The sequence below is a fragment of the Palaemon carinicauda genome, chromosome 21 (genome assembly GCF_036898095.1).
Source record: "Palaemon carinicauda isolate YSFRI2023 chromosome 21, ASM3689809v2, whole genome shotgun sequence".
Classification (NCBI taxonomy): domain Eukaryota; kingdom Metazoa; phylum Arthropoda; class Malacostraca; order Decapoda; family Palaemonidae; genus Palaemon; species Palaemon carinicauda.
This window is the reverse complement of record NC_090745.1, coordinates 57,205,322-57,217,801: the sequence shown is the minus strand read 5'-3', so window position 1 is coordinate 57,217,801 and position 12,480 is coordinate 57,205,322. Positions and strand designations below refer to the sequence as shown.

Sequence of the window (12,480 nt, the reverse complement as noted above, 5' to 3'; positions counted from 1 at the left end):
TCTCCCTTGCTGCGTCCCTTGACTCAGTGGACTTTTGGTCATCAAAAGCCTCTTTTACTAGGTTGGTACAAACAGTACATACCTACGGGTCCCGATACTTGAGAGCCCCCTTGGTGACAGCGCAGCGAGCATGGGCCCTGCACATGTCGTGGCCGCAGAAGTTCTTACTGCGGACCCGCACTCAGGATGCTCCTCCTGTAAAGAAAGGAAAAGTCTATTAGTATTCGGAGAAATTCTCAAATTTCAACATACATAATATGTTATATTAGCTTGGATAGGGTAAGCTATAAGTAGGAAAGACACCTTCATGTGTTTCCTGTCCAGCCAATTGCTATGACCTCCTCCAATATTGAAAGCAGAATTCTTAAGAATCTTTAGGGGAAGATGATATCCTATGATATAAGTGTATCTTAACAGAATCTTCCGGTTTCAATAATGGGGATTAAGGACAATAATGGATCATAACCATTAAAGGAAGAGAGAATCGCTCTCTTATATGTGACGATCTCGCATAAGCTGCCCAGGAAGCACCTTGTAGGTTGGAAAAACTTTGGGCTAGAGCACTGACTGTTTGGCAACAAGTTGTCAGACTTATCAGGCCTGCCGGCACCTGCCGGGCCTGGCAGGCCGGCACATGCCGGCCTATTCTGTGCTATTGAAGGCAATTATTGTCTTCATAACATTGAGAGATAGGCTGCCGGCGGTCTCTGCCGGAGGCGGCGGCTCTGCCGGCTGGCAGCAGTATCTGCCGGCTGCCGGCGGTATCATGGATCTGCCGGCCGGCGGTAGCTCTGCCAGCCAGCAGCCGAGGATCCTTCCATCAAGGGGACCCAAGGCAGTCGGCGGCAGAGGACCAGGAATGGGTGGCCGGCAACCAGCGGCCGGCAGTCGGTACCCGAATGTCCAATGTCTTTGGCCCAGTATGAAAGTACGAGAGAAAGAAAGGATGGAGGAAGGAAAGGGTTCAGTCTTGCCGACCTGTATCCAGAAGGAGGGTTCAAGTGGAAGGGGGAATTAAATTCGGGCTTCCACCCAACCATATCCCAGTCATGAGGGATAATGGAAGGCAGTCCTAGGGAGGACCGATGAACACTCTAAAGAATATGAGGATACCCGCCGGCTGAAGACGGGGAGCCTCAGGCCAGTCCTACAAGAACCCTAGAGTCAATGAAGAACGACGGTCAGGAGGGTGTTGGATCATTCAACATGAAAGGGATAGCGGGGAGGGGGTAGGTGTCCTATAGGTAAGGTAATGTCCAAAGGCACTACCCAACCTAAAGGATTTTGGTCTTGTAAAGTAACCTCAGGTAGGGGAAGTCATTTCCCCAGGTTGGGTTAGTCTGTAGGACCCCGACACTCAGGAGAGCAGAATCTCGTACCAGAGACCCTAGGCAATGAAGAAATCCTTTCTTCGGTCTAGGGTCTACCAGCACAGGACTGTCTGCTAGGCCAGGGAAGGGGGAATTGTCAAACAAAACTCCCAAGTATGGCCTAGGGAGGTCTAGCCTCCTGAAAGAGCAGCTTAACCTGACCTGGGAAATCATTTCACCAAGACAGGGAGATGCCTAACACAGACTGATACAGTACTCCGATGTCCCGTCCTAAACTCAAAACCGACTCAGTGGTTATGAGAAAGAAAACGGAACGTCTCGGTAAAACTTTGCCAGAACTCTGTTCACAACAAAGAAAACTGAGAATAGCCTAGGCTAATCAGAGGGAAGGGGATTGCTCTTAAATCTCCTAGGAGATTGGGATCGACTTAAAAGGTATAGGAGGGGTCAGTCTCCCCTTAAAAGGCAAAACAAGAGCAATGGGGACATGTATGAAAGTATACTAAAGCCCCTAGGCTAGTAGCCTAGGAGCATTGAGAATCGATCACCGAAACTCTCTGTATACTATCTTGGAAGAGGAAAGCATAATTAAGTAATTTCAAACAAGTGTAAAATAGTGCCTGTGCTTCAATACAACTTTACCAGGAAGGTTATATCATGCATGAAGTGTGAGGGTGCCTAGGCTAGGAAGCCTAGCACTCGTGAGGCTCGTTCAGAATAGCCAAATTCACGACAACAAAGACATAATATAAGAATCCCTAGCTAAATATCTAAATAGCTAAATTTATTAAAGTGTATAAATGCCGGGAAAGGGTCGTTCTGGCTAACTAAATGAACAGAAGAACGACCGCGTCACTCACGCCATCCGGCTGACAACAGCTCTTGTTACGTTAATTACAATCTCAATTGAAAAGCAAAACTGGCAAGAGCTTACATTTACACAAGATAAAGATATTACTTAACTTTCTAGAAGCTGATGAGGCTGGGGAAGACATCATAGCGTCCAAAAAACTCCAAAATAGCACGAGAGAACTGGGAAAAACACTGGTCTATCGAAGCTACAAGCGAAAGAATGACGGTGGCGCCTCGCGGTGGCGGACAGGCGCACTATTTGCAGAGCAGTAGTGACTCGTCGAGAGCGAGGTCTCTGGAACGACTCACCTTATTCTTGCCTCTCCTTCCCCTCGTAGTGAAAGCTCTATTAGGGGTGTAGATAGCCATGAGACGTGTCAAGAATACATCCTCTGATATTACGCGATATCCCTTCGTAAAATTTTAAGGGATATTCGCTCCAGGAGTTAGAATTCTGAATACCTTTGGTAAATTCTCTGGGATATATCACTGTAGTCAAATATACCTAGGAAGCTACCTTTGAAGGAACTTCCATCACGACGACATGGCCTGAGCCCAAAAATTCCAAAATTACGATAGAGCACTGGGAAAACAACCGAGCGATATCGCTACAGAAAAAGGAATAAAGATGGCGGCAATTATGGCGCCATCTGAGTACTCAAACAGTAACGGAGGAAGGGAACCTTATTAATGGCTCCTCTTTTCTTTTGCCACTTTTCCCTTTCGAAGCGTAAACACTATGCGGGTTGCAGATTGCTATGTGGCGTGTCAAGAATACGTCCCCTGATATTATGTGATATCCTAAAAGGAAACTTTAAGGATATTCGCGCCAGGAGTTAGAATTCTGGAGACCTTAAGTTAAATTCTCTGGGAATATCACTGTAGTCAAATATACCCTAGGAAGCTACTTAAAGGAACCTTCCATCAGGACGACATGGCCTGAGCCCAAAAAATGAAATTACATGCGTAAAATATGGGATTTTGTTCTAGTTGTAGAGTCAAATTTACACTAAGTAGTAAAGACCCATCAAATACTTTTTATAGTTACTTAATATTAAGATCATGGTAATACTAATATTATTTGGCCCCTATTAAAAGGACACCATTCATTATGCCCGGTCTCTTTCAGCCAGAATTATGCCGTCACCAGACATATGATATGAACTCGTCAGATATTAAAACTTTGCTTAATGTATTTTCTATCTCTAATAGATACTGTATACAGTATATATTATAAATATCAGAAAATACTATATTACCAAGAGAAACTAGTTAGATTTTATAGCAGAAAATAGATTATTTATAGGGAAATATTTGTCCTATTACAGTACTATTTCCGACACACTTGTGAAGTCATCACAGAAAAAAAAATGGTCGTAAAGTTGGAAGTCGTAAGTCGCATAGGTTGTAAGTTGACAACTACCTGTATTGGTTCTCAAAGGGTGCCGTGTATTCAGCACTGAAGGAGCCGAGGCAGGTTCATTAGAGCCTAAACCTTTGCGTCTCCTTGAACAAACTAAGTCTGTGCTTTGCACATGGATACACTGACCAAGGACAGGGAAGACAAATTCTTTGGTTATTTGCCTTATTGGATTCCCTGTTCTAACCTAAACAGGACAGTCCCTGGGAATTACACATTATCTTCCATTAAACTGGCTTTTCTTTTGTCAAAACCCCTTAATTAAATAGACCTAGACCAACATTATACTATGTATAATCGACTGTCATAAAAATTGATTGCATATCGCTAATTTTCAACAAACTAAATCAATCTTATTTATTACAAAAAAGTATGAAGCTCTACCAGAAATTCCATTATCGGGAAATTTTCTTCCCAAACAGACTAACTGAAAATCCCTGCTAATAAATGTTAAAAAAGTCCCATTACACACTTACCGAGACCTCTGCAGTAAAACAGTCAATGACGTGGACTTGTTCACCACATGCAGCATAAACATGGGTATTAATTGGCAATAGAGCAGTGACAGAAAATGTTCCAAGACAAATGTCGTTTGGCTCTCGCAACTGCCATGCTCCATCAGCTCCTCGACGATACACTTGAACAATACCACTGCAAAGTCCCACGTACACCTGCAAGTAGTTCAGGCTGAATATAAGATATAAATTAACTTGAAGATTGGAAATATTCATAATGTATATAATAACTATTTACAATTTAGGAATCTTGTTTAAACCTAATACAATATTGAATACAGAAAAATCTAATCAAGATTGATTGGATTCTGGATCAACAAGAAAACAACATGTTTTTTTTAACCTAATTGTTAGTTAGTGTTCTTGAAAAAAAAATAAATGGAATTTCACAAAATAAACATTCAACACAAACAATTTATTTCAAAACAGACCCATTACAGTACTGTATTGCACTTACTAATTGTGGTCTTTTGAGTAACAGATGCAAAAATTTTCTTTAAAAAATTAATCATTCTGTGGTTATATGCAAGGGCTGCATACCAATCTCCAGGTAAGAAATATGCTTCTTTTGTACATCTTATGCATACTGCTAATATCAAACATCTTTTTTGTCTAGCTTATCAATTGGAATAATACAGTACAGATCCACTATCAATGATTTAGAACCTCCCTCAATCCATCAATAAATATAGGAACCAATGGAAATTAGCTAAATTATAATGAGGCTTTAAGACTGCAGGATTATTAATATTACACATACATTTGGCTATTGCTTTACTTTCTGTAATTAATCTGTTAGCAAAAGACTTAAATCCCTACCCTATCCATATAATGATGCTCAACTGCAAATAAAAACTAAACTATCTTAACACATTGACTTCTCTTCAGTTCATTCACAAATCAGCTCAAAGAATGTTTATGCGTACATATGGTCTTGATGTGATAGTGGCTGATGCAATAATGTATTGTATAATATCAAGATGAAAATAGCAACAGGCTAAGTTAATAAAAAAAAATATTAGTAGACTTAGAAAATACCATATGCAAACTTTAATAGAGCCGTTATAAAAAAATCTATATACACTTTTACATTAGACAGAATTGCTGTAGATTACATTACAAAAGCAGGGAAGGTGGCATATTCCAATTCCTACTACAGTAATGCAAACAAACTCTCTCTCTCTCTCTCTCTCTCTCTCTCTCTCTCTCTCTCTCTCTCTCTCTCTCTCTCTCTCTCTCTCTCTCTCTCTCTCTCTCTCTCTCTCTCTCTCTCTCTCTCTCTCTCTCTCTCTCTCTCTCTCTCTCTCTCTCTCTCTCTATTTTATTAACGGTATCCCCACTCTCCCTTTCATATGCATGCATATTTTCTTATATTTTTTTCAAATATCTTTCAAGTCTTGACTGCATTTATAAAATTCATCTTAGTCATAAATAAGTGCCATTTATTTAGTCTGACCATAATGATTCATACAGTATAAGCCCGTTCCTCAGAGTAAGGTAGGCTTTTCTCAGGGTACCACATACTAGAAATCCTACTTTTCTAGACAAAAATGTTTGTACAATACTTTTTACATCTATTTATAGTTAACTGTTATTTTTGAAAGTCACCGTGTATTTCAAAAGTAATGTGAGTGCATTAAATCCTTTACCAAAAGGCAACTGATCCTCCCTCAGCACCTGCATACGAGATATGTCCCTATTGGATATACACGCGCACTTACTCTATGAAAACCTACATTTCCATGTTTATTTGTTTTACTGCTGATTACAGAATAAATTTGTCAAAAATTTGCTTCATTACCTAATGTATTTTACCCTAAACAACCAAAAAAATTCTTTCTATTCATTGCAAAGTAATTATAGGAAAAAATTTTCTTTTATATTATTTTACTCTAAATAATATTAAAGTACTGTACAGAACTGTAATTCCAAGTTACAAAAATAAACTTTAAACTTATTGTGGAGTGACCATGTGATTGAATAATAATTCCAAGATATATTACCCGTCGAAATATAAAAAACTGTATGTCGGTAACAGACCTGACGTTATACTGAAATGTAAAGAAAATATCCATCCTCTTAAAAATATCAATATTTTTTTTCCTCTGACACAAGAAGTCTTACTATAATGTATTTAATTATAAGGTATATATATATATATATATATATATATATATATATATATATATATATATATATATATATATATATATATATATATATATATATATATACATATATATATACATATATATATACATTTTTGGGCTCAAGCCATGGCGTCCTGATGGAAGGTTCCTGTTTGGTAGCTTCCTTGGGTATAAGACTACTAAGATATTCCCAGAGAATTTAACCACAGGTTATCACAGAATTCTAACTTCTGGAGCGAGTATCTCAAAGGTTTCCCTTTAAGACATCGTAATACAACAGGGGACACGCATGTCTGGTCGTGCCACATAGCTATCTCCACCCCGAACAGAGTTAACGCTTCGGTGTGTAAGGGCTGAGAATAGCTGGGAGCCGTTCCACAGCTAATCTCACTCGTGGCTACTACTGATACTCGAGACGTAAACAAACGGACGCCATTGCTCTAATGACGTCACGCGCGTCTTTATCCTTTGTTTAGTAGCTGCCCTACTGAGACGGATTTTCCCTTGTGTGAACTTTATCGTTTTGCATCTTCGCTATGTCGTTACCTTCAGCCTCGCCTTCTTCTGGAAAGTTGAGTACAAGGTTCCAGTATTGTTTAATTAAGCTCTGGCCGTAAAGTAAATATTATTTTGCGAAATAATTGATGTTTTGTGGCAGAGCTGTGCCTCTACCGGACCCGCCATTTTATGGCGTCGTTGTTGTTTTGCATGTCTTATTTAGCTAGCCACAACAACGCTTCCGGCCTTATATACTAATCGAATACATTAGTTTATTTAGTCTTCATAGCTAGGAACTTTTATATCGTGTTTAGACGCTTTTTATCGGTCATCGATTGACCTCATACCAGTCGGCTATTATAGCCCCCAGGCCAGGAGCCTATTTACAAGTGTTCATGCATGATTTATCAGTGATCCTAGACTAAGTTATGAAGATAGTGGCATTATTATTTTACAATACTTTTGACTAGTGATGCAAATGTTTTCGCCTTCAGGGACCATATAGGGGATAGGCTAGTCAGTGATTCTTACTAGCCTAACCTAACCTTAGGACCCCTATATGCTTCCTTCATCCCCTGCCTTGGCATTCCCTCTAATTAGCCTTGATCCCTTTTCTGAGTAAAGGGATTCATTGTCTAATAGAGTATTATATCGCCTCTCAGTCCTCCCTAAAGGAATGAACCCCCTTTAGGATTGCGTCTGAGAGTGAGGTTAGGCTAGCCTACCTCTATGGCTAGGATAGTCTGCGACTTTCCTGCGATAGCGATACGTCTTCTTCCTTGCCTAGTTCAGGACTTTTAGCCCTGATCTAGGTCGGGTTAGGAAGGTTTCTCTGTTCCATGCTGAAACTGTACTCTTGCACCGTTTTTAGCCGATCAGCCTAATCTTAGGTTAGGGAGTGTCCTCCCTTCCCTTTGTGGCCGCTCTGGTACAGAAACCCTTCCTGGGAAGACCCCTCTCTTCTCCCTCCCCACCTATCTCTTGTATAGCCTAGCCTATGCTTAGGTTAGTTTATACTCATCTGTCCCCTGTCCTACAACTCCTCCTTAGGGTGGATGAGTAGGGCTACCCGAGCTTCCTTGTGCAGTCCGCTCTGGTACATATACCTTCATAGTGTCCTATAAGGTTAGTTCCTAGTGTAGCTCTGCATAAGGGAGTCTCCCCCCCCCCCCCCATCTTGGGTGTTCCCTAGTCCTCCCTTGGGCTACCTGCTCCCGGTCCCTAGTGACCCCTGCATATGGATGATAGAGCCTGTCTCTACCATGGGTACACCCCCTCAGGGAGGGGGAGGGATGTCTGGAACCCTGAAGGTACTTCCTGCATCCTTCCCCCCCTCCCCCTGTCTCTCTATCTATCCGGGTGCCGGTCTCTTGCCGCCTCTTATGCCGGCAATACCTGCCTCTTGGTGACTTCCCTACCCTTGCCGCCAGCCCCCCGTGTTCCGAGGGACTGCCGGCTGCCGCCGGCTACTACCGGCGGCTCTCCTACTCCTATCTAATCGTCCGCTTGCCGGTCGATCTCCGGAGTGCCGGCATATACTGCCGGCAACCCGATACTACCTGTACCATCCTTACCCCAGTCACCAATCCGGCATCCTCCGGCTGCCGGAGCCGCCGCTCCCTGCCGGCGTGCCGCCGTTGTGCCGGCGGCCGCCATCCTGGTATCTAACTGACTTTTGAAAATTGTCTGTTCTAATGCCAGAATCTATGCTGGAGCGAGCTCCGGCGTGCCGGCGGCTTGCCGGATACCCCGGAGGCGTCAAGAATACTTGCACCCCCTCTCTGTAGCTATCATAAGACTAAGATAGCCCTACCTGGCAAATAGATAAGCTGCTTTGCTTCTAAGATCAGTACCTAGTACTGCTCTATTAGTGATCATGCTGTCTCTTTGCATTCTTCTATTTCCAGCATGCTATGTGCATCTTAGCACGGCTGGTTGCCAGAAGCAGTTACCCTTAATGAGACCTTCTGGCTCTTATCTGGGAACCGAATGAATTCGATCCCAACCTTGTCCTTGGCTTTCCATGGAGTTCCAATATAATGGGAATCCTAGGAAACTATATCCAATGATCTCGGTCATTTGGATTATCCCAGGACCAAGCCTATGGTAACCAGCCGGGCGAGATGCATGGAGCGTGTTCTCCTTTACTGTTTCACTCTCTATGCATCACACCTTCTATAAGTTAAAATTAATGATTAATATTAACTTAATTTAAGAGCCATTCCTATGACTCCCCCATACTCATTTTCTCTTTCTTCCACAGGAGGAGCAGATGAAATGCGACTTCGCATACTGTGCCGTGAAACGCTCCCAGTTTTACGGACATACGGCGTGCAGGACTCACGCCCCTTGCTCAGACAAGAAAGGGGATTGGAAGTTTTGGAATCCACTGGATTGTACGGTCTGCCAGGCCTACCTAGTTGAGGCCTTCCATAACCCTCCCTCAGCGGAGGTTAGAGACATTGCTCGTGAGAAACTGCGCAAGTGGGTGCGTGGTTTTCAGAGGAATGCCACTGGACCGTACCTGGCCACCGAAGAACTGAGGTCCCTGCTGTTCCCTAAGGCCTCCCCTGATTCAGTGGTTCCAAAGGAAGCAATCCCCACTGTCCAAATTACAGTGGAACCTGATGTGGTCATGGCCCAGTCCATGCACGAGTGTCGCCTAGATTCCGAAGAGGATGAACAGATCTCTGACGTCTCGGAAGACACGGAGAAGACGCTTATGGCTCAAGGAGCCGAAGAGGACGAAGACAAGGTGGAATACACCGAGTCGGAGATTGGAGCTACTCCCTCGTCCATCCCTCCGCCTACTCCTACACCGACGGATGTGTCCATTCCGTCTACCTCCTCGACCCCGGATCCTTCTTCTTCTACACAAGAACTGATCCGACTTATTAGAGCTGTCATGGACGACAGACTGAAGGAGAACCAGGAGTCCATCAGGTCTATGATTGGATCCAGAGAACCGAAGAAGATCTCGGTTAAGGATCTCCCAGCTTGCTCTCATGCCAACCCGTGGAGGTATGCAGAGCATATGGTTATTGCGACCGGCAGGATCTTTGTTAGTGACAAAATCGGCACGGTCCCGTTGGAAGATGTGGAATTCTTCCCAAGCTTCGAGGCCTACCCGGACTGTTACGTCCGGCTTCGTTCTGAACCTGCCTCGAAGGAGGAGACCGAACCTAAGGAAGAGATAGTGTTCGATCTCGCAAAGGCCCAGGCTATGCTAGCCTCCGCATTTAAGAGCAGGGGCTTTACCTGCTCTAAGCTTCCTGCCTTGAGCAAGAAGCATCCTACTTATGTCGCTCCCGACACTGCGATTCTTCCATTTTTGGAAAAGGCCTTGGCTGCATGCCTTAAGGCGGCGGAAGAAGGGAAACCCTGCCCTGCACTGGAGGAGTGCAGACCCTTCTCCATCGTAACGCCCCCTGACACTAGACAATGGAAAGATGTCCAACATACTTTCGTTGTGGGTAGGCTCGATCCTGACGTTGCCGGACGTCAGTTTAATGAAGACCTCCCTAAGCTCAATGATCACCTCCTTCGCCGGGAACAAGACACGAAGGAGAGGCTTGCAGCGTCTCTTTCTCATCAAGTCCAACTTGAAGTTATGGCCTGTGACACAGCAGTACCCGATCACTACATGGTACTGGCCAAATCCCACTTACTCACGGTAATGAAGGACTTGTACCATTTCATAAAGGCTCGTAGAGCCTGTCGTGAATTCGTGTTTGTCGGTGCCACCGTGAAACACGAACCCCGGAGGCTGATTTCCTCCAACATCTGGGGAAAGCACCTGTTTCCTTCGGACCTTGTCAAGGAAATAACGGACAGAGCCGCCACGGAGAATAGGAACCTTCTCCACAAATGGGGCATGTCCAGGAAAAGGAAAACCTCTCAGGACGATGGACCTCAGCCTAAGAGGAAACCTCAGAAACCGAAACCCCAACAACGTCAACAAAGACGTCAGTTTCCGGGACCCGCTACCTCCCAAGTGGTTGCCCAACCACAACAGACCTTTCAATTGGTCCCCCAACCGGTGTTGTCACAGTCACCGGTCTTCACCCCTGCCTTTGAGCAGCCATCCACTACCTTTCATGCCAGAGGTAGAGGCTCGTCCAGGGGTGCAAGCAGAGACGCCTCTCGTCGTCCCTCCAGAGGTAGAGGAGGAAAGGGAGCTAGCGGCCGAGGCAACAAGTCCTCGGGACACCAGAAGCAATGAAGTGCTTCCGGTGGGAGGAAGACTCCGCCAATTCCAGGATCGTTGGACCTTCGATCCTTGGGCACACAGCATCATCAAGAACGGTCTAGGCTGGAGTTGGGTGCAACCACCCCCAATCTTCCAGCGGTTCTTCCAACAATCGACCCCCATTCTGGAAGAATATGTTCTAGACCTCTTGAACAAGAAGGTGATAAGGAAGGTAAAGTCCACCAGGTTCCAAGGGAGACTGTTTTGCGTTCCCAAGAAGGACTCAGACAAGCTCAGAGTCATTCTGGACTTATCCCCCCTCAACAAGTTCATAGAGAACAACAAATTCAAGATGCTGACGCTTCAACAAATAAGGACCCTTCTGCCTCAAGGTTCCTACACGGTCTCTATAGACCTGGCGGATGCCTATTGGCACATTCCAATGAACCATCACGCTTCCTCCTACCTAGGATTTCGACTCCAAAGGAAAAGCTACGCCTTCCGGGCCATGCCATTCGGCCTCAATGTGGCCCCTCGGATCTTCACGAAGCTGGCAGACGCCATAGTACAACAGCTCCGCCTAAGAAACGTCCAGGTGATGGCCTACCTCGACGACTGGCTAGTCTGGGCTCCATCGCCCGAAGAGTGTACAAAGTCTTGCGACGAAGTTACCCAGTACCTAGAACACCTGGGATTCAAGATCAACGAGAAGAAATCTCGCCTCTCTCCGGCTCAGAAGTTTCAGTGGCTGGGAATCCACTGGAATCTTCAGTCACACCGCCTTTCCATCCCCCAGAAGAAAAGGAAGGAAATAGCAGGGTCTGTCAAGCGACTACTGAAATCCAAACGCATTTCAAGACGACAGCAGGAACGAGTTCTAGGCTCTCTACAATTCGCCTCAGTGACAAACCCAGTGCTTCGTGCACAGCTAAAGGATGCCGCGGGAGTCTGGAGACGATCGGCATCCATCGCTCGAAGAGACCTCAAGAGACGGCTTCCAAACAGACTTCGACGCCTCCTAAAGCCGTGGTCGGAAGCAATGGCCCTGAAAAGGTCCATTCCTCTCCAACACCCTCCTCCTTCACTCAACATCCACACGGATGCCTCACTGGAGGGCTGGGGAGGTCACTCCCACCTGAAACAAGCTCAAGGGACCTGGTCTCCACTATTCAAGACGTTCCACATAAACATCTTGGAGGCCATGGCGGTCCTTCTTACTCTGAAGAAGCTATCCCCGCCGCCCTCGATCCACATCCGTCTAACCCTAGACAACTCGGTGGTAGTTCGTTGTCTCAATCGCCAAGGCTCAAGATCGCCCCAGATAAATCAGGTGCTTCTCCCAATCTTCCGTCTGGCGGAGAAGAAGAAGTGGCACCTGTCTGCAGTTCACCTACAAGGATTCCGCAACGTGACAGCGGATGCTCTATCTCGGACAAACCCGATAGAGTCGGAATGGTCTCTAGACGCAAGATCATTCTCCTTCATCTCTCATCAAGTCCCAGAACTTCAGATAGATCTCTTTGCA

At 44.9% G+C, this 12,480-nt stretch overlaps 1 protein-coding gene across 6 annotated transcripts in view; it reads right to left on the bottom strand.

Annotated features, from left to right (window-relative positions):
* LOC137615282 (rho guanine nucleotide exchange factor 10) overlaps positions 1 to 12,480 on the bottom strand; it is a 737,263-nt gene that overhangs the window by 25,558 nt on the left and 699,225 nt on the right. For all 6 annotated transcript variants that reach the window (XM_068345015.1, XM_068345016.1, XM_068345013.1 and 3 more), the window contains one exon: positions 4,080 to 4,274. In XM_068345015.1, coding sequence (XP_068201116.1) covers positions 4,080 to 4,274 — 195 coding nt within the window. The remainder of the gene's footprint in view (positions 1 to 4,079; positions 4,275 to 12,480) is intronic.